General features: G+C 38.2%; 1 protein-coding gene across 4 annotated transcripts in view; it reads right to left on the reverse strand.

The window, feature by feature from the left end:
* Positions 1 to 1,109: 1,109 nt before the first annotated feature.
* Positions 1,110 to 18,704, reverse strand: part of epha3 (eph receptor A3) — a 92,751-nt gene continuing 75,156 nt past the window's right edge. For 3 of the 4 annotated variants that reach the window (XM_030757386.1, XM_030757385.1, XM_030757384.1), the window contains 6 exons: positions 17,037 to 17,098; positions 14,537 to 14,746; positions 11,965 to 12,114; positions 11,481 to 11,674; positions 7,314 to 7,469; positions 1,110 to 3,713 (listed from right to left, as the gene is read on the reverse strand). In XM_030757386.1, coding sequence (XP_030613246.1) covers positions 3,608 to 3,713; positions 7,314 to 7,469; positions 11,481 to 11,674; positions 11,965 to 12,114; positions 14,537 to 14,746; positions 17,037 to 17,098 — 878 coding nt within the window. In that variant the 3' untranslated portion in view covers positions 1,110 to 3,607. Of the gene's footprint in view, positions 3,714 to 5,110; positions 5,230 to 7,313; positions 7,470 to 11,480; positions 11,675 to 11,964; positions 12,115 to 14,536; positions 14,747 to 17,036; positions 17,099 to 18,704 lie in introns of all 4 variants that reach the window. The other variant, XM_030757387.1, reaches the window with a different exon arrangement.

The raw sequence follows: 18,704 nt of genomic DNA on the forward strand, positions 1-18,704 counted from the left end.
GAATGTGTCTTGTAACAATTCTGCAACAGACAGAATGTAAGTAATTGACAGATTACTACATATGAATGACAAAATGTTTAAATGTTAAATGCAAACTTTTTAAAGGTTGGTTATTTTCACAGTTGGTATGCATTGTTATAATGGGAAAACACTTGGTTTGGATTGGGAAATTTGGGTATGTAAACACTTTGTTTAATATATACTCACGGAAACATTCTTTTATTCTTGTAATTGTTTATGGGCAGACATCAAAGAGAGGATAGTAAATAATTCCAAAATAAATTACTGTTTTATCAACTTGAGATTTCAGTTTAAGTGTCAGAGGTGTGTGTGCATGTGTGTGTGTCTGTAATCTATTTATTGTAATCAAAGAGTAAATAGTTTTGAATATGAATTTCTCTTTGACCATTCTCTGATTAATCCAGATACCGTTTAGAAAATCTGTCAGAATTACCCATTAAAATATTTTGGGGATCTTATGACATCCAGTTGGATTAACTGCACCAGTTAAATAAAACTTTTTGAAAATTATGCTGACATACATGTAATCCACATAGGTTTAAGACCAACCACACTGTAATTGTTACTTAACTAACCATCTAAACCAAGTTAAATATAATAACATTTGCCCATACTGTAAACATTTACTTTTTCTTTGAAATTTTGTCCTTTTTTATGTTATTTGGTATACTATTTTTATTTATCTTATTTATATATTTTACTTATTGTAAAGTACTCTAGATTGTAAATAACAAATCGCTGAGTGTAGCTGTTGATGGTGCCTGTCAATGATTATTGGGACTGCATACTTTAAATATTAATTTGGTGGTTGCTTTTATTCAGAATAAGAAATATATGGGATGTAAAGTTCCAAACAAAAATCTAAATGAAATCTAAATAATTATTTAGATGTACAACTTCCACTTGTGATCTATTTAAGATATGAAAATATGTGCTGGTAATGAAAAAAATATTGTTCGCTAGCCTGCAAGACTATGACGTAGTAAAAAAAACAAACAAAAAAAAAACACAGGAGCAGGTCTGTCATCATCTGTTTTTTTGGAAAATATTTTGAGAATATTTATTATAAAAATATAAATGTTTCCACTACAAATCACTTTACATTAGTAGACAAGGCCATCTACATTTGCACACATAAACTCTCACACAGACACTTGAATCAGACTTGAAACATAAATTTAGGAATCTGGATATAGGGCTCATAACAGTATTGCTCTGTCAGTTGTCTCAGATTTATAGAGTAAGTCTAAAACCAAAACACAGACAGCATTGACACATTATTTACTCTACGCCCTTACCCCCACCCTCCCCAGAAATGAACAATGCACTGTATAATGTTAACAAATAAATAATGTAATCATAATAGCCTTTTTATTGTAGAAAAAAACAAGGCTGACAAATATACTTCAAAATAAGATAAAATAAAATACAAATGATTTTTGTCTCTTTTTTTTAATTAAAAATGTTGCACAATTTTTTTTTCAGGCATTTATACATACAAACATTTGTACAAAAAGGGATGGACATGTACATATAGTGGGATCTGTAGTGCTAGTTGCAATTATAACAATGGTTTACATTATGTACATGCTAATTAGAACACATAGCAGCAACAGTAGCATCCACAGGTAGACCAAAGAAAAGAAGACAGGACTGACAGACCGACCAAGGCTGGGTTTCCCAAAAGCACCAAAATCATCCTGTCTCTTAGATAAGTTTAATCTAGCGCCAAGGCCATAACATTTCATTTCAAAGTGCTGTAATAATGTGTACTAAGTGCTTGAAGAAACTTAAATATTGCATCCTTATGGTTACATATTACCCATCCAACAGCACAAAGTACCAAAGTGCCAGTTCAAAAAAAATCTGGGTACATGTTGCACTGAGGGCTTGGCTGGGTAACATCAAAGCAGGAGACTAGCATCTTAAAGTACTTCACTGTACAAAGGTGCTTTTAGGAAAGCCCATACTGGAGATATGACATACTTGGATACTATCTCAGAAAGCAATCATCTATTAGAAATGCTGCATCTCTTTCAGGGCAAAACCTAGTTAGTTCAGGAAATAACCAACTCTACATCCCCAAAGAGAACAGAGAAAAAAGGCCAAGAATTTCTTGGAGTCAAACCAAAACCAAGTCCAACTACAGGAGGCACTCAACTTTTTTTTTGCATTAAACACACCAAAAATAATGGGTTAAAAGTTAATTTTACAATATAACAAACTACTTTGTTTTTTACACAAATTTTCCAATCAAAGAAAATGACTGTTCCTACATGGCTTTTATTAATAAGTTATGGATTCAAACCTATGTAAATGGACTGTAACCTCAGATCGGCAGTGTTAATCTCAACCTACTTAACTGATCTTACACAGGCAAAGAAAGAAAATGATACTTGGTGTTGTGGCGGTTTGATGATGCTAACTTGTCTTCCCTAAAGAAGAAACCCGAGCTCTAAACATATTACAGGTCTGCAACACATCCATATCTGAAGCAGAAGACTGACACTGATTTTATTTGTTGTCTTTGCTCTCATCTTTTTGTACTCTACTGTTTCCCCTTTTCTTGCATGTGTTTTCTTAACCTGAATTCTCAGTTCTAGTTTGCCCCCCAATTTTTTTCCATCACTTTCTCCTTGTATGAGAAAACATAAGGGAGTATACGACCTGAGATTTCACACAAAGGGCATTGGGTTACAGAGAGAACTGCACTAAAACTGTACAATATCTGTTCATAAGCACACAGAACATAGATGTCACCATAAACAAAAATCTGTGGGTGAAGTGAAGTTTATGGCCCCTGTTATCTTTAGAGCACAGCATTCAATACATTTTACATGTGACAGACTCATGGCTTCCATACAATGAAATTATTCCACTGATTATATTATTATTGCTTTTAAGTGACATGTCTACTGAATGCAAATGCTATAGATTAGAGCTACAGAGTAAAATGGCTCGATCAGCATCTAGGTGTGTCCATACCAGCTCAGATCTCGCATGGATAATGACGGTAAATGAAGGTAGTTGCAACAAAATCTCACGCTTCAGACTTCTTCACGTCAGGAAGGGTCCACATCCGGGTCAGCTGCTGCTGTCCGCCATGCTCTTCTTTCCAAGGCATCTCAGCCATTTCACGGCCTTGGTCTAAAGGCTGCTACTCCAGTGTGCTGTGGCTAAGCCACAATCATGGAGACCTCCTGCTATATGTTAATGTAGTCCTTGCCCTGCATCCCAGTACAGTAATACTTTGTCCTCCTGATCACGTCTCTCTGACCTTCTTCTCTTTTCTCTGCTCTCTACCCCCCTCTTAGTCTGTAAGGCAACTCAACATGGGCATAGAGGGACAGAGGGTTGAGTCAGTCAGTTACCTAGCTGGTAGGGCTGAACTGACTTTTTCCCACTTCTCTGTCAGGACATCTTTCAAATGAAATAATGAAAGACATCACTTGAATCATGCCATATTTTTCCTCCATTTTCAGTCTGAATACGCAGCCACTGTGTTAAGTGCGATTAGCAAACACAGTCTGTCAACACAGACCAACAGATAGGTCTCTGGTGGTTTTCATTTGTTGGGTCCATTTTTTTAAACAGGTACTGGGCCATTCTTGTTGTGAGAATCTAGGGCTTTCAAGCTGCTCACTATCTTCTTCTGCGGTCCTACAATAGTCACGCCAACCTTTTTCAGATCCCTGGTTTGCAAAGAGAGGGGAGAGAAGGGGTGAAGTGGGCAGAGTGAGGTTGAAAAAAAATGAGACAAAATCAGACAGAGAGAGGGATGGGGAGGGGAAAAAACAGGAATGTGTACGTTAGCGATAGTAAAAGTGACATCCATGTGACAATAAAGTGGCATGCTCCCAGTGTTGCTCCCTTTGCTTCCCTGTGTGCCTGTCATTTGCAAAGGACTGCATTTCCCAGAAGGCTTCACTGACAGCTGCCATTATGACCCTGTCAGCAGGGAAAACAATAAGATGCAAGGGGCACAGTGGCAGAAAAGAACTACTCTCCTGCACTGCATTAAGCTGGATTTCTCTGACAGGCACACATAATTTTGTGAAGAGGAGCAGCACAGGGACAGGTGTTGAACACGACATTGGTTCAGACATATCTGTTACAGTGTTAATACTCTTAAAAGCTCTTAGAAGGCTGGTTACTTTACATGCACTCAAGAAAAGACCACTTGCATGTATCTAGAATACAGTTGTTAGGACTGTTATACGGTGCAAACCTGAAATACACAAAGCAGTTAGTCAGCTTCATTTAAATATTGAGCCATTTCTAAAATAACAAAAATATACTACCAACCAACAACTTTAAAATACATACCAAGCAATACACACAGGATTGATGTTACAGTATACACAGCAGTCACAGAACATTTCTCCTAAATATTGTATTGTAATGTATTAGTAGAAGCAGTGGAGTTGCAGGTGGAATTATGGCATTACTGCAAGAAACTCTTTCAGCCATCTAGTGCTTTTTATGATTATAATTATGTTTTTAATTTTCCATATGAAAGCAGAACATTTAGTTAGAAATAGAGAAAAAACAGCAAAAATACAATTTAAACACCCAGAAACTGACAGCGATCCAAATGAGAGATTCTGCTTTCCTGTGTGACAATTTAAAGGGATAGTTTATGTCACATTGTCGTTCAAAATGTGTTTTTGGTTGTCATATAGACATAATAGGTAGGTTTACAGCTATTTACCTTTGCTGCATATAAATAACCAGACCACCTTAAATTGAAAATTTACACTGCAGTCAATAAGCATTAAATTTGATCTTCTTTGTGATTACTGCACGGTCATTAGCATGCAAAGGATGCTTAAACCAACATCTAATTCTGATTATGCTTGCAATACTAATCAACATCAACATGCACTGTAATAGTATTTTGAGCACCAAACCAGTAGCCCTATTTCAGAGCCTGTTGCATTTTACTGTTGTTTGTAATTACAGCTTAAAGTGGGACAGAGTTACTGTTGAATGAAAAATGAACTATCCCTCTAAAAGTCAGACAAGTGAAAGCCCATCAGTGGTTCTGGAGGTTATTGGTTTTAGACCTAGGGCTCGGTCCTCCACCCACCATCCACAGCTTGAGTAGGGTGGAGAGAAGCTGGGTGTTAGAGAGTGGTGATCCCCATGGACGGCTCCCATTCTGGGCAAGTGGCTTGTGTGACATGGACCTCCGTCAGAACCACTCTACTGAGAAACAGCCAGGCCCAGCAACGTTAACACATTAAACTGGATGTCATCAATAGTTGCTATGTTCTGGGTGGTATTATCACATTCTTTAACAGGTGGAGTTGTCAGATATGTCCTGAATTGCAGTGGGGTGCAAATCCACTGTTTAGATTGTGAATATAATGTATATTTTGTATTGTTTTCTCCATAAAACCTTTTTAATTTTTCAAGCACTTCAGTTCACTTTCTCAAATTACCTGAAATAAACGTTGCTTTCTCTGCACAGATAAAAATAAAAAAAATAGTCCCAATGATGCAGTATTTCCAAGTCAGTCCATCCTATTCTTGAAAAAAGATTAATCAATTACTCCAACAGATGACTCAGCACTCTGCAGCCAAGTATGATAACTGTTCCTCTGAGGTCAGAGCATTGCCAAGCCTTGAGCTGAATATCAAGGACTAGATTAAGACTGTACAAATCAATAGAGAAATCTATACTGTGCAATTCATAGTCTGAACCAAGGCTTCTTGCCTTGTAGCTGAGCTTAGGTGCTTTAGATGAAGCCCTCAGTGGATTAATATTGCAGTGATCCAATTTAGCATCTAGCTACTGAAAAGGCATTCTGGACCAATATAATATGTTTAGTGCAAGATTACTTCAGTGCCATTTGTCTTTGGTGTATTTTGCCAATACCCATTTTGGATTGTCACCTGGTTTGCACTGTAAACGCAACCTTTTTTAGATAACATTTCATTGATTAAACACATTTACCGATCACATTGGCATGATGACTGATCAGAGAAGAGGAAAAAAATATATATATTTTGTGTACTCCTAATAAAGGTGCAGAAAAAAAATGATATAAAGTAAAACAGTTAATATTAAAAAAAAAAAATTACAGGAATCCAATATTTCCTCTACTACAACAAGATTTGGAAAATAAACACACTTGAGCTCATGTTAAGGTAGCCAGTGGCATCTTTGGTACAAAGCATTAGGTATGACATTTCCAGGAAACTATTCTGTTTCAGTTACAAGTCATTGCACTTTACAGCTGGCAGTCTGGTAAAAAAAACCTCCTCTTTTCACATTAACTCTAACCAATCCAACATCATTTAAACTGATGCACATTCCACAGTACTTCTTTCCAGCATATTAAGCCCAACACTGTTAATGACTCCCTGCTTTGTAAAGTTATTGAGTTACAACTGCTCGTAGTGCTGACCAGCAGTCCCCAATTGCCCCCGCAGCTGCTATCACCACAGAGAATGGCTGCTTTGATCACAATGATTAGAAATGTCCAATTATTTACTCTGTCACATTCCACATCAATTAAACAAGCAGCGGGCCAACAGAGCGAGGAAAAAGGAGGACAGAGAGAGGCAAAGAAGGGGACCTAACAACAATACCAACTGAACATACTGCAGGACCTACTTTCTTATTAACTGAAAGTACTGTAGGTCCTATAGTGTGTGCTCGCCGGCTGTGATTTCTCTAGATTTGGCTGCCAAATAATTTTCGAGCAATCTTTCCATGCGCTATTCTTTGCATTTTAATGCTTTACAGCACAGAGAGTGCCATATCTTTGCACACCTACTTGACGGCTATGCCTTCATTTTCTCTTTCAAAGACCCATCTCACTGCTCTTTTATCTTGTCAAATCTCCCTTCTCATTCTCTCCCTCAGTAGCTTCTCTCTAATTCCCTTTCCCTTGTGGAACTCACAACTCTTCTACTCTCACTCTCCCATTCTCTTTTTTTTTCTGTTTCTCATTCTTTTTCTCTTTCTTTCAGTGCTCTCACCTTCCCCTCTGGTCATACTTGCAGCATTGAAAGCATGGCTAAAGACCTGTCATTATGAGTTACCATGACTCTCATCTGGACACCTTTAGTAATGGCTCTATAGCTTTCTTTACTTACTGAGAACAAGGGTGTGTGTGTGTGTGTGTGTGTGTGTGTGTGTGTGTGTGTGTGTGTGTGCGCGCGCGCACTCATTCTTAACCAAGAGTCTCTTCAAATTCTCTGATACTTGAGCCCTGTAAACACTACTAGCATAAATAGCCAAACAAGCCTAATGTGTGTGTCTGTGTGTGTTGTTGCCTTACTCTGTTGAGGTCTTGGCCAGTGTGTCACAGGAGCTGTAGCTGACCCCAGAGAAAGCCTCTTTGCAGGGCAAGGTCCTCATTCCATCCATCCAGTCACCCATCGTTCCCATTGAGGGAACCTCTGAACTGCTTCTATCCAACAACAAGTTGGCTGGCCTGACAGAGAGGAGAAGAAAAAACAAGTGGTCAAGGGTGAACCAAACATATCAATAAGTAATGATGAACTGCTTTTAAGAGTTTCATATATTAGATAACATCAGAGTTCATGCCATACTGAATAATCTTTCCTATGCCTTGATATGTAAAACTTTAGAAATGAAAGAGCGTGTACTTTCTTTTTACCGTGACTGAATGTGCACATATGCCCAGAATGTTTTTATGTGCCTGATTTATATATATGTACAATATCTTTAGGCTCTGATAAAGGTAAATCAAACTGTCACATGAAATATATTTAAGATATTCAGGAACAAAATTACTAGCAAAAGCAGCATCAGTTTCTGGCTAATTTCATCACTGTTTCCTGTAGCACATGTACCATGCGGCAGAACGCAACATTAGATTTGATTAGAGTTGATGGTTTCAATTGGATCAAATCAAATTAAATGCACTGCGTTGGGCTTCAGAATGCTCAGTCAACAGTAGAGGTTAAAGGAAATACTGCAGGCACTGTTGTGACTAGCGCTGATTGATGTTTGCTGGGGGGGGGGGGGGGGGGGGGGGGGGGGGTAAAAAGACTTACAGAGAGCAAGAAAGAGTGCAGAAGGCAGAAGGAAACCAATGGGCTTTATTAACGTCAACTTTCAGATGCCACAACTAATGTTAGTTTATATAAATGTGATTCCCTTAGATGCTGCGAAACCTGAGCACATCAGTGCAGTGAACAGTAAACACGGCCAAACCATATTAGGTCAATCTAGGGCTCATAACACAATGACCAGTCCAACAGTAGAACAGTGTGCGTGTTTACTTTTGAATTTGTGAGAATCATTTAAAACTGGGTTCCAAAAAATAAGGACACACTGCATCTGTCACAAAGATTAGATAAAGATGCCTGTGCCAAGATATGTAGGTGCTCAAGGGAATAGAGCAAGGCAGGAAAGGACAGGACAGAAAAAAAAAGGATAGTTCTTCCTTGGGGAATACTATTCATAGCACTGTAAACAAACTCATTAGAACACCAGAAAGTACACCTCTGCCTTACTGACTTGGACTGGCAAGGAGGTTTAAAGCCACTCTAAATGTTTATGTTTGCCAAATTTGGAAATATTAGTCAGGAATAGGGTATCCACAGGGAGCAAAGGTTCAATTTCATAAGATATGTGATAAAATGTCTTATAAATGAAATTGTTTACTCTTCCCACTTGCCCCTTGGAATATTTAAATATGATCAAAATAATGTTACAACAGAAAATCATCTAGCTCCCATTAAGCAACAGTGTCAGAAACATCACATTAAGCCAACAATTATTAGGTATATTGAGAATCTTCAGATGGTATCTAAATGGTCATGGAAGAAAAGAAGAAAAAGGAGACTAAAAAAGATCCACTTGAGGTGGTGGAGTGGGTGTTGTTACAATGATTGAGTCTTTTCCTGCCAGATCAGAGGTTTGTCAAAAAAGCAGAGGGCCCCCAGGACCCCCTGGAAAGATGGCTTGCCTGCAAAGGAGGGAGTTGAGGGCTAGATGGAGGGGGTGGTTTGCACAAGAACAAAAAGAAAGTAATGTGTGAATCTTCTGAAAAAGACAAATATTTTAAATACTTGTTACTTCTGGGGTTTTTTTTGTTTGTTTTTTTGTTTTTTTGCTGAAAGATAAATTTGGGACAAAAAAAATTATGTGGAAGATTTTTCATTTCTCTTAAACTTTTGGGCTATAAAGAAAAGATTTTTCATCTTTTTGAAGGATTATTGATCTTTTTCCCTCCTCTCTTCACTTTTTTTCTTTTTCTTCTTTGATCTCTTCTTTTTTTCTACTTTCTTTTCCCCTCTGCTGTCTCCACTGAGAGGTAAACTGCAGATGACCTTGATTCGTTTCCCTTATCATTTTCAGTGTTTCCTTTGTTGTTACATTTTCAGCAACATCTCATCGCAGCTCAGGAGACACAGCGATTGGTGGGGAAACAGAGAGATGTTATGAATTGGAAAATAATCATTAAAAAAGATAGCATCTGTCTGACAGGTGGGGTTGGGGGTAATGCCTACTTAATACCATATAACAATGCAGACAACTCCCACTTGAACAGAAGAAAATATATTTAAAAAAAAAACAGAAAGGGAATCACGTCTATACCCATTTTTTCATTGTCATGACACTATCCCTCTTGTGCTCTAGCTCTTATTGTTTTAACCTCCAAATACCCACTGCTATGTAGCCTTCATATTGGAATGAAACTCCCAGGGAATATCAGGGAGAGGTTAGACCAACATTTAGGGGCAATAACGGCCCTTTCAGTTGTGGCCATTTGCTGCCACTGTCAGATTTGATATGATGTAGTTTTTAATTTACTCAGGTGGTTTGAGGAAAGCTAAACCGACATTTTGATTTGATTTCAGCACGTGATTTTTTTTTCTCAGAATTCTTTATTCAATTCATTTTCACTGTTGAGTTTTAGTGTCTGAGAACATTTTATTTTTTTTGGTATTAACTGAAGTACTTACTGTTCATCACTGTGTTATTTGCAGTACCAACTATTCCATCTCGATTCTATCCAGATTTTTTTGATGTTCTCAACAACATATGCCTGTCTGTGTTGATGGAGACATATATTTGTGTAAAATGCCTGTGTTCTTTTCTACTGTCAGCTGGTTTTCATTCACAATTGAATGTCTGCCCATTTCCATTGCCAAGCATGGCCCCAGCCCCCAATCCCTGTTACTTCCCAAGCCCTTTATTCCAACCCAAGTTCCAGGGCTCTCCAGATAAAGGTTGATATTCTAGACATTATATAATGCTGAGTGTCATGCATTTATAAGGACCACTATAAGCAGCCATTGTCATGCTTTGTTGTGTAGAAAAAATACACATTTGATTTAGAAAACAGGATTGCATGAATCTCACATGATTTAGATACCCTGAAAAGTAAGTCAGATACACAATAGCTTCAAAGCTCTACTGGATTCCTGCTGGCCCATAGCCTCTGACAGTCAACCTTGGCCTACTGACTCTCTCATCATCCACATGCAGGAAGAGTAAACTGACCAGGTCCCACCCTCGAAGTTTCCAGATGCTCTACTTGGGTCACAGGCTTTGTTCTGGGCTTTGTGGAGGAGGGGGTATAGCATTAGCCAGCCAGGACAGCCCTGAGACAAACGAGGTGTGTGGAGCTGAGTGCAGCTGCTCCCGCTGTGCAACTGCCGCCGCCACCACACACATACGCACAGAGTTCTCATAAATCAACGTACCAGCCTCTGTCGGCCAGCCTGTGCTCACCCAGTGTTAAAAGCCAATCAGGAAGATTACATGCAAACTCCAAGGGACCTATTTTCACTTTCTTAAGAAATCATTAGTCAATGTTATGAGCTTTGACGTCTACATAATACCATGGCTGTCTGCTGCAGACCTAATGCCTGTATCCCTCCCTGCCCATAACTGACAAGTGTATGCTGTCCTGCTTACCCGCAGACCCCTGGGAGAGAATGATTGCTCCCACAAAGGGGACAGAGAAGCATTAGGCAGGGCAAAAAAGAAAGTAACATGGAAACAAATAAGAGAAAATCTTTGAAAATATCAGAAAAGATGTAAAATATTTTATTCTAATAAATTTAGGCTTTTATAAGTGGTGTTAATTTTCATTTAAATCTTACAAACACAGGAAATAGAAAGGCAGTGTTGATATTGATCACCTGCAATGTACAGGTGGAAAGACAGGTGGAAGAAACTTCCCCATCCCCATCCCCATCCCCAACCCCCTCACCCCCAACTGTGTCACCTTTTCTCATTTGTTGTTCATGACATTAATAATGTTGAATTGTGCATCATTCATCAACTTCCATTAATGCCGATGATGCCTCATGCTCACCAAAGAGGGGGGGGGGGTCAAAAAAACCAACAACTTGAAACTAACTCACACTCACAATAACTCACTTTGCCATTTGTGTAATGGTTTAGATATGCACACAACACCTAAAATGGTAATAAAAACAAAAATAAAAGATGCTTTTGATACCTGGATGTGGTGTTTGCCGTGATTTTGAGGCTACCGGGGTTCCGGATGAGTTTATCCAGGATGCTAACTATCTGTTCAAATTTAGGCCGATTGTTCCTCTCTTTCTGCCAGCAGTCCAACATCAGCTGGTAGAGGGTGGCAGGGCAGTCCATGGGTGGGGGCAAGCGGTAACCTTCATCTACAGCTTTTATTACCTTTATGTTGGAACAGATAGGATTTGACAAAAAAAAAGACAGATAATTAATATTCATAACAAAATAAGCTGTGGTAAGTGCTTTTGTTAAGATCTGAGTTTTATGTGCACTCAAGAATCCTTCTCTCTGTAGCTCACCTTAGCATGAATTAAATATCTTATTTAAATCAGTGGAATTTGTTAATGCCTTCACTTCCAGTGGAATTTGTGAAATGTGCAAAGGTGTTATCCCTGCAGTTGTGGATGCGTACCTGTTAAAGGAATGTAAATTTGCAAACGGGCAGTACTTACATCCTGATTGGACATCTCCCAGTATGGCCGTTCCCCATATGACATCACTTCCCATAGCACAATGCCATAACTCCAAGCATCGCTGGCAGATGTAAACTTCCTGTACGCAATAGCCTCTGGAGCTGTCCACCGGATAGGGATTTTACCTCCCTGAAATACAGAAAACGAGATCATTCATTGTGCTTACTTTCATTGGAAAACATCAGTAATTCTCGAGCATGACTATCTTTGCACCTGCCATTTACCATAGCTGAATTAAGTTTTGTGAATAAAACTTTTGATATTATATCTTAACCCCCCACCCCCCCCAAAAAAAAGAAGTTTTTGAAAATAGCATGTTAAAGGCAAGTACTGCTGGGTGGATATAAATATGTAAGCCTGGATGTATTCTCAAACAAAATCTGAGGTGTAAGTTTGTGTCCGATGCAAGAATATTTCATAGGCTGTTCTGAAACCCTTAAATCCCGGTCGACTCTGTGGTTTGGATTTAAGAGTGAGGATCACAAAACTGTAACAATTTAAAATATTATTATTATTATTATTTCCAGTGTGGTGTGGTAGAACTTGGAGTGAAACGTGACTCATGTTTCCTCATGGAAATGTGAGCCATGCACAAGCTTTTTTTGACTTTGACTTCTATTTGATTGTCTTTGATTAATTTGTTTTCCCAGACTGATAAAAATCTTTTAACGCTTCTAAAAAAGATTTAAAAAATGTCACATAGGGAGACATTGAACCTTACTGTAACTAAACACATTATATTAAGTTTTAATCAAAATGGATTATCATCAGTCTTAAAGAACGTTAAAGCCAGAAAGAAAAACTCATTCATCAAATTGTAATCCAAGGTGCCCCGGATAACCCTTTATTGCAGTGTGTAGCCGTATTTGTCATTTTAGCTAAAAATCAAGACAGATGAAGAAAATGGATCATAGGGTTGGAGGCTGATGGTAGCCAAAGCTAACAGAAACATTGACCCAATATGTTAGGTTTAGCCTAGCACTGTGCAGTCATACATACTGCAATCTAAACTTTACATTCTTCTACTCCTGATGGGTATGGAAATACCGGGGAATCTATGGGAGAGTGAAATGCAAACAACAGACAAATAGTGGCACCAATAAAGCAGTTTACAAGTCTAAAATGAGCAGAAATACCCTTATCTATGTGTACATATGCACATACGACCACAAACTTTAGACTTTTCCTAAAAAGTAGAGACTAAAGAATTTGAGAGAAAAAGTTCCATTGAAGTCCACATGTGCTAGCATTGTCAATTACTTTAATGTGGCAGAGTTTATTATTCTGTCTCATTATTTCAGATTATGAATTTCTGGGAGAAAGGCAAACGGCACACTGACTGTTTATTTGACAAGCCATTCTCAGCCAGCAAATTATACTCTGACTAAAAGGCTGCACGCATGGTTAAGACCACAGATTCCTCAGCTGAAAATGGCCACACACGCACACACTTCCAGAAGTTTAGATCTGTATCTGGGGCATAACATGCCTACTGGTTGTGTTCCAGTTTGGAACATGAGCATCTACTGTCAGGGTATCCCAAAAAATGCTTATAGGATGAATTCATAAGTGGATTTCTAAGGTAAGCTGAAGCACCGATTTTCCATAATCATAAGATAAACTGTGAATCTCTCAAACTGTCTTCTCAACACTTACCATTTTAAAAGTGAGATATGCTACCGTTTGAAAGTAGCAGTTATTTTTCTTATTTTTCTTATTCTGCTTATGCAAACTATGGCCTTTATAAATTTCTGTGTAACCTCCCTTGTGGGATAACACTTGAGCCAAAGTACTCGTTGGGTTATGTAACGGGTGGGTCACCAAAAAGCAACCAATTCAGAGGATATTAGCCTGTCAAATGGCTTTCAACAGTCATAATCAGTCCAGTAGATATGGCCAGTAGGCGCCCTTCTCTACCAGCTAGCAGGTTCAAGAGACATCTGTGTTCTACTGTGATCTATTGCTATAAATAGAAAGCAACCAGATTATGTAGGACGCGTCAAAGAGTTGTGTGAAAGTCCAATCTAAGAAGAAAAATGTCTGGTGGTAAATGTCATGGTAACAGATAGAGCTGTGCAAAATGTCATTTACATTTTGAAAGAGTATATTTAAACCCCAAGTGACTGTGCACAAACACACATATATTCTTCTTAATGAGATGCTTCCTCTTATGGCACACAGTGCCAAAATGGTCTTCTCCATGACCTTCCAGTTGGGATATGTGGATTTATGTCTGCCCTTTAACATTTTGGTTTTTATGTGTTGTTCACCCTTGCCATGATATGTGAGTGGAACAGGTGCACAGTATCTGCCTGTGTATGTATGGCGATAGACTACCTCTGTATACGTTAAGTGTGCGTGAGACAAAGCCCAGATAGGATGGATTGTGTTGTCCATTTGCTGTCCATCTGACTCTTTGCTTTTCTGATCATTTTTACCAGAGAGGAAAAGTAATCTGTTTGGTACCATACTGCACAGCTGCATTCAGAGAGTTTTATATAAAACTGTGTTGTCATTTAGGTTCTTTATTTAAATTTGTGTTTCAGCTCACCCTGGTTGTGTAAGCAGCCTCCGGGTCATCCTCCAGGACTCGGGACAAGCCAAAGTCTGACACTTTACACACCAGATTGCTGTTGACCAAAATGTTTCGAGCAGCCAAGTCTCTGTGAACGTAACCCATGTCTGACAGATACTTCATGCCTGAAGCAATACCACGCAGCATGCCAACCAACTGGATTCCTGTGAACTGGGCATCATGTTTCTAAAAAGAAAGATAAAAGAAATAATTAATGAAAGAAAAGCATGTTTTTCCTTTCTTTCCACACTTTAACATGCGTTATATAGTACACAAAGGGAATCTGACCTTTTGGGGTATTTGCATCAAATGAAATCTTTCTACATTAGTATCCACAGCATTTTCATTAACCTTTAAAAATCACCTTTGACATTCTGTACCTCATCTTTAGTTCAACTGTGAAATCCCACAGCCAGATACACAGTAATGTATGGAAATAAGGATTAGAGTATAAAAATGAATTTATTTTTTTAAATAAATCCCTGCTGTTGTTGTGGGCCAGTTTTCATATGCTACATATATATATATGATGGCACACATAGAGCACATGAAAATTGGCATCCAAACATAGTTGTGATAGTTGTATATTCATCAGAAAACTATATAATGTGGGGGAAAAAAAGGATATAATGCATTTCCATGGCACATTTTCCCATGAATGTTTATAGCCAAATGTTTGCCAGGTGTTGAGTTGCAGCAGTCAAACATATAGTGGATGAGATGTAAACACAAAGCGCACTTTATTGTTTGCATTGGCAAGCAGCAGTGTTTACACTGATTCATACTGGCAAGCGTTCATAACTAGGCCTACATGTTCTGTGATCTGTTGCTGTTATCTGGATAGGAGATAAATATAAACATAGGAAACATGAGGAGAGCTACATGAATTTTTTTGAGGAAGAGCCTGTTATGCTTAGTCTCCATACCTTTTTGTCATTTTTGGCTATTCTTACTGCTATTCGTGTCTTCTGTCATCCCACACTGTCGAATTCACCCCATTCAAAATTTCAGCATCAATACCCTTGTCCAAAGATTTATGTGCCTGCGTTGTCTGTCTAGGCCAATCATGCCTGCTTCCCTGTTTTTTAAATTCAGTTTGGTTGGTCACTCTGCCTTTCAAGCCATCTATTGTGGATCTCCCCTGCTCTATAATATCACTTCCAAGTAACTGCAGATTATGTAAATTGCATGGTCACTGTTTTTGCAGGACATTTTTCAATTTTCTTTCAAATTATCTGTCATTATTGAGCAATCTATCAAGGTAAGCTTTTATTAGGCTCCTTTTCAGCCTATAACACTTTGTCTTTATACATTTATAATGACTGCTTTTCACATACACTGGCTTATTCTGTGTATGATAAGTATGGTTTTCTCTAAAAACTGACTAGACCCACCTTAACTTCCATTTCATCTTGAGCCATTAGTGGCCAGGAAACCTGGTTTAGTCACTTCAAAGCTTTGCAGATTCATAGCACAGACATAAGCTGAAGTGCAAAGCTATGAATTTCCGTGAGTGTGTGTATTTATATATATGACGCATTTTCAACGATGAAGTGCAGACCTCTGCGAAAATGTCGGGAGACAACAGCTACACATCCTGGATTTGACTGCGTGCGTTGCAGATGCATGTGGAAAAACACTAAAACAGGCATCAGTACACATGCTTTCATGCCAGTGTTGCTGTTGCGGCTTGGCTGCTGCGAGTTGGCTAATTTCAGTAAGGCAGGTCGATTTCTCTTTAAGAGACAGAGGCATGGCAAGAATCACATTCACTCCTGGCTGCAAGAGCAGTAGGGATACAGTTCAAAATATTTTGTCACATGACAAGATGTATAGAGAACACAGCTGGAAACAATCAGAACTGCTAAAACCAGCAAATCTCAGGTACCGTATAGTGTATATACAGTATAATGTATTCTAGTCTAGTGTTAAAACTGACCATGGTTGTCCTAATTATAAAACAAACTTTTTTAATACAATTTATAAAATTGTTATCTGTGTAAATACTGACACACAATTCTAAAAATCAGCATTATACAAAAGTCAACCATTTACTTTACCAGTCAAAAGTTTGGACACACTCACCCATTCATATGAATGGGTGAGTGTGTCCACCCAGTGTGTGTATTTATACATATGACATATTTTCAACGATGAAGTGCAGACCTCTGCGAAAATGTCTCATATATTGAAAAAACATATTTTCTACATTTAATCTATACTAAAAAACGGATTCTATTGTAAAAAAAAAAAATGGATTCTATTGTAAAAAAAAAAAAATGCTGTTAGACAAAATCATTTGACTTTCTGATTTTAAAACCTGGCACTTTAGGGCATTTAATAAAAGCAAGCACTGAAGACAAATGTCCCCTAAAGAAGTTTCTTAATCTTTTGTTATTCAGTATGTGTGCGTTGCCCAAACTGATTTGGGTTTAACACATTAAAATTCAATGTGTGTGTTTTTCTTATTACTCACTCTTAAAAAGCTGTCAAGAGATCCATTCTCCATGTACTCGGTGACAATCATGACAGGTTTACCTGCAAGAGGAAGATTTCAACCCATGGTCATATCAGCAATACTATTCAAAAGAATTATTACAATAACATCCTGAATACTAATCAACTTAAAAAAAAACCTCTTTTGAGCCAATGTCATATTGATTTTAGATTTATTCTCTGAAACAGCCAAAATCATAACGAGTCGACAATAAGAGCTGCTGTAACTCGACATTAAACAGACGTACACAGGCCCTGACAGTGACCAGACTGAACTTACTCTTTTCTTTCTGTTTTACACACACACACACACACACACACACACACACACACACACACACACACACACACACACACGCACGCACGCACGCAAACACACGCACGCACATGCACCAGAATGAAATGATCCTAGTCTTAGGATCCTAGTTTTAGGGTCCCAGCAGGTCACCTGTCAAAGTGTGACATCTTTATTTCTGTGGAAGATCTGGCTGTAAATCCATGCTGCCTGCTATCATCTGTACCTGATCAGACTGTGGCCAACACAAAGTTTATTATGGGGAGGTGGGTGGAGGGGGGAGAGAGGGGGAAAAAAAAAACTCTTTAAGAAAGCTTTAAATCAGTGCCATGGTTAAATGAACAGCATCCGTGTCAGGACTTGTTTGTGCCCCAGATGACTTTGTTCTCCCAGCTTCACTCTTGACTTACCACCAGCCATATTCCTCTTTTCCATTTTTTATTCTGATTAATGTGCCCTGCTCCCTCCCCTTTCATTCCTGACCTACCTTTTCTCTATCATACCTCTCTCTTTCATCACCCCATCCCTCCCTCTCGATCCCTCTTGAATGTATTAATGTGAAGCTACCCCACATCTGGAAAGAAAGGGACCTTTTTTATTTTCAGGAATCACAGGCTGAATGGAGAGGGTGTCAGAATTAGTTGTGAAAAGAAGTAAATACATTAAACTTGATATATATATATATATATATATATATATATATATATATATATATATATATATATATATATATATATATATATATATATATATATATATTTTTTTTTTTTTTTTTTTTTTAAAAAGGTCTTTTCATGGATAATGTTGGCGCTCACTGTAGATGTAATTCAGTTTCTTTAATTAAATCAGAGCGGATCTAAACAAAACAGATGTTGTGAATTTCTGCTTGAAATGACTCAGAAAGATTTTGAATCTGTTTCATCTGATTCTATTTATTTACATGTTACCAGAGTAAGCTGAGCTAAGTAGGGGATGTTGACAAAAAAAAATAAACTGACTCCCACTGTGTTATGAAGTATGTACATGATAATTTATACTAGCAACTGTTTCTTCCAACTTTTTACCTGAAAAAGGACTTTCTCAGTATGACAGACATTTTAGCCTCTTAAAAAAAGGAGATTAAACTCACAGAACAGCATGGGTTGTCTTAGAAAGTTGCACCAATTTCACTTGCAATTATAGTAAAAACCTCTCATCATTTAAACATGGTCACAGGACCAGTATAACACCCACCACTCACACCCTGTCCTTAAAAGGCTGTGATGGATTGTTCCGTTTAACGGAGAACAGCATTTATAGTCGCAGACAGGAACACACACACCCGGTCCTCCCTCCTGTCCTCCGCCCCTTCCT

This window comes from Archocentrus centrarchus, chromosome 21 (genome assembly GCF_007364275.1).
Source record: "Archocentrus centrarchus isolate MPI-CPG fArcCen1 chromosome 21, fArcCen1, whole genome shotgun sequence".
NCBI lineage: Eukaryota > Metazoa > Chordata > Actinopteri > Cichliformes > Cichlidae > Archocentrus > Archocentrus centrarchus.